The sequence below is a fragment of the Choristoneura fumiferana genome, chromosome 20 (assembly GCF_025370935.1).
Source record: "Choristoneura fumiferana chromosome 20, NRCan_CFum_1, whole genome shotgun sequence".
NCBI classification, from domain to species: Eukaryota; Metazoa; Arthropoda; class Insecta; order Lepidoptera; family Tortricidae; genus Choristoneura; species Choristoneura fumiferana.
In genome coordinates, this window is record NC_133491.1 from 11,450,519 (window position 1) to 11,454,382 (window position 3,864).

The 3,864-nt window shown below is 38.5% G+C and overlaps 1 protein-coding gene across 1 annotated transcript; it reads right to left on the bottom strand.

The window, feature by feature from the left end:
* Window positions 1-603: 603 nt before the first annotated feature.
* On the bottom strand, window positions 604-1,654 carry LOC141439242 (uncharacterized oxidoreductase SERP2049-like). Its single transcript, XM_074103454.1, has one exon. The coding sequence runs from the start codon at window positions 1,553-1,555 to the stop codon at window positions 794-796; it is 762 nt and encodes a 253-aa protein (XP_073959555.1). The 5' UTR covers window positions 1,556-1,654; the 3' UTR covers window positions 604-793.
* Between the last annotated feature and the right edge of the window lie 2,210 nt (window positions 1,655-3,864).

The window sequence follows — 3,864 nt, forward strand, 5'->3', positions numbered from 1 at the left end:
CAAGTAATTTGTGGTATGCATCTAGCAGTGTCAGAAATAACTTGAAATCTAGGCGATAAGAAGAAAAATTATTTTTGACAAATAACAAAGTTGTCTATGGCCAAGAATGTATGTTGCTTGTCTAAAACAACTGACTTCTTCCATCTTCTTACAGTAATTAGAAGACTTCTGAGATCAATGACTTTCACCAACACTACAAATTGTATTAAAATTAATAGAGGTCTAGTTTGACTCAATACTCCAAATTTTTCATCTAACATTTTGATTCCAGATTTAGTCACATTTTTGACATACACTTAACATTAACAAATCAATAGAAAGAATTGTCAATAAAAATTAAAAAATCCATGATGGGTTGGGGGCCCCAAGACTAGACCCTACTCAACTCTTGCTCAGGCTTACTGAATGCAGCATCCCAGGCCCCAGGCCTCTAATAGGTGAAAGACGGCCCTGCTGATTATGACATGCTAGTTATAGCTCTCGGGGCTGATTGAATAATTTTATTTAAAAAATCCTGAAAGAAGAGGTGTTCAGTAAAACTTGCTCAACCATCTGCTGAAATAGTACATTATTTTTAAGACAGTTTTTCAGTGTAGTGGTTCCCTATCTCTTTAATGCTGCAACTCTTTACAGGTAGTGATTATTTTGAAAACCTCTTATTAACCGCATGTACTGGGAATCCTTGATAGTTTAAAATTTAAATTGGTTTAACATGAACAGAGGTAGATTTCTACCTCAAACTATATTAACACAACAGTAATTGTAAAATATTGTAACTTAAACAAATATAGTATTACTTCAACAAAGCACCGCCATCTATAGCATAACAGGAACCAGTAATACTTTTAGCCTTGCTACTTGCCAGAAAGGCAATCAAGCCAGCTACATCGTCCGTCTCTATGGCTTTCTTTAGTGGCATGTTCCCAATAGAACTCTCAACGAACCTCTCCAACTGGGATTCTGTTAACCCAATGTCATTGTAAAAATTTGTCTTCACAAATCCCGGGTTCACCGAATTGACCCTAACGCCATCTCCCGCCAATTCCAGCGCAACGCACTTCGTGAATGAATCCAACGCAGCCTTCGAAACATTGTAGCAAATGGAACGAGAGCTGGGTTTAGTACTCGCTGTACTGGACACATTTACGATGCAACCTTTACTTTGAACAAGGTGCGGTGTAACTAACATGGTCAAGTGGTAAACAGCTCGCATATTAGTCGACATAACCTTGTCGTAAGTCTCCAGACTGCCGTTTTTTATACCGCCCATTATGAGGATTCCAGCGTTGTTGATCAAGACGTCTATCTGCCCGTAATGATCTATGGTTTCTTTCACGATCCTCTCCACGTCTGCGTCAACAGTGACATCGGCGGTGATGGCTAGTGGCTTTATTCCTTTTGACTTGCCGCAATACAGCGAGATGGTTCGTACATGCTTTTCGTTCCGGCCAACCAAAGCGAGTTTCGCGGACTGGTTGGACAGGTAAATAGCCGTGGCTGCTCCTAATCCAGAACTCGCGCCGGTTATTAACACCACTTTATCTTTGAAATCCATTTTGCGGTTTGGTTATTGTTTTCTTGCAGTCAAATCAAGGTCGCGACGCGAAGCAGAACAGCTGACTGCAATCAAGTCAAAAACAAAGTCGGGTGTAGTTATTGTACGACCTGGACAATGCTCGACCGATTTTGTACGACCTGATAATTCAATCACATGACACTTGGAACACGGGTCGAGCTTTATCACCCTGTACCGATAATGTTCAAGGTGCTATTGGACAACCTGATTTTGTACGACCTAATAATCGGAGCACACTTTTGACAGCAAGCAATCGTTTCGCACGATTGATCATGTTTTTCGTGTACACCGAATATTAATAAATTTAGTAGAAAATAACTTAATTTGGTCCTGGCGCTTCGCCGGCCGCTGCCGCGGCACGCTCGCTACGCTCGCTCGGCTCGCGCATTGTGGTCACAATTGGACCTAACACAACCTAACACAAACCTATGGTCATTCGATTCGATTGGATTCCGATTATAACGACGTACAATAACAGGTCGAGTATTAACAGGCCGAGCAAAAATTTGGACACCTTAATAATGCACGACCTTATATTGTACGACTTGATAATTCTAATCCAAAATGAGTTCGTATTATCAGGTCGTGCAGTGATGGCTGAGCAGTATAGGGTCGAGCATTACTGGTCCCCACAAAGTCGCGTGCCGTCATGCCGTGCTTGGCAGTGTTGCCACCTTGCCCAAAGAAAAACGCACGGTAAAAAGTAGCTAGTTTCGCAAAAATCTCTGTAGTAGCCAAAAGTGGCGAAACAAAAAAAAAGGCAACATGGGATATGTCTTTAATTTTTATATTTCTTTATCTTACATTATTATTTACGGAAAAATGTATTCAAATCATGTGATGTTGAAGGTCCGGTTTCTTAATTTTTTTGGGTTTCTCAGTTTTTCCTACTTATTTCTTGAAGTATATTCTCAGGAATTATGTACAGTGCTTTCATTCCAGCATGGTACGGGTGACACTTAATGCACGTTTCGTTTTACTCAAAAAAAGTTGCTGCGGTCTTAATAAATGGAAGTATATTTCAGTTGTAGCCTGAATATTACTGACGTAAAATATTTAAACATAAAGAACTATGTTATATAAAACAACTTTAAGCTATCAGATTTTTATAATCAATTAATTAAATTCAACGCACAATTAAATGTAAAAACGTAATATGCATGAAACGTAACACCAGAAACTCGTTTAGTGATGGGACCTAATGGATCTTGAGTTATATCGGTACTTATTAATTGGTAAGTAACAAATATTCTTGCAAACTCCGTTTAGCCTTACTTAAGTGGCAAATAATATTCCAACCTAGAATTTCACTAATATTCTCATAAAAAATAGCGCAATAATCGGATTAATGATGACATTAATTATGATTAAGATTTTAAATTATTAATTTAATCGACTCAAGTTTCGACACTTTGACTCTCTAGTCTTGTAATATTGACAGCTGTCACCCGCACCATGCTACAATGAAAGTACTGTAGGTAGCGCACGGAAGTACGTTTTACATTACAAATTAAATTGATTGAAACAGTGGTAACTTACTTGTTGTAAATAGCTAGAAAGTGTGGCTAAGAAATTTGGCCACAATTTTTTTTTTGTAGCTAACTATTTCGTAAATCTAGCTAAAAATTGCGTGTCGCGTCGTATCACCATCCATAGACGATAAGTAATAATCAGTGCTGCCAAGTCCTAAAAACTCGAGTCGCTTAACTCAAAATCAAAAGTCGCTAGAAACTCGTTAAAATTAATTCCACCAGGAGCGGGCGGACACAGGACTTCGTCTGGGAGAGACACAAGAGGCCACTGGCAGTCTGAATGGTTGGGATAAAAAAAAACAACACATAGAAGATTTCCGAATTCACTGAAATTAATTAGATTTTTTTTAAATAGCTATAGCTAGAGCATAAACGAATAGAGCTTTAATTAAAGTTTGGATTTGGTGCGTAAGCGCGTTTGTCGCTTTCCATATAAGTAGATCTCTGGGCACTGTATAATTCTCGACGTCGTCGAGATGACGAAAAATCCATTATTGGTCCTAGAACTGTTTAAATTTGTATTCCAAAAGTCGCCAGATGTCGCTTAACCATTTTTGTAGTCAAAACTTTTTTTTGGTCGCTAAGACTTAAGCAAAAGTCGTCAGTCCAGCGACAAAGTTGTTAAATTGGCAACACTGTAAATAATACATCAATTATTATCAACCAATAGGAATAGAGTGTTCAAGGCAAAGAAAGAGACTGTCACATTGTTTGACGCGGCGCTATATTTAAAAATACTACCATGTTGTCGGCTCT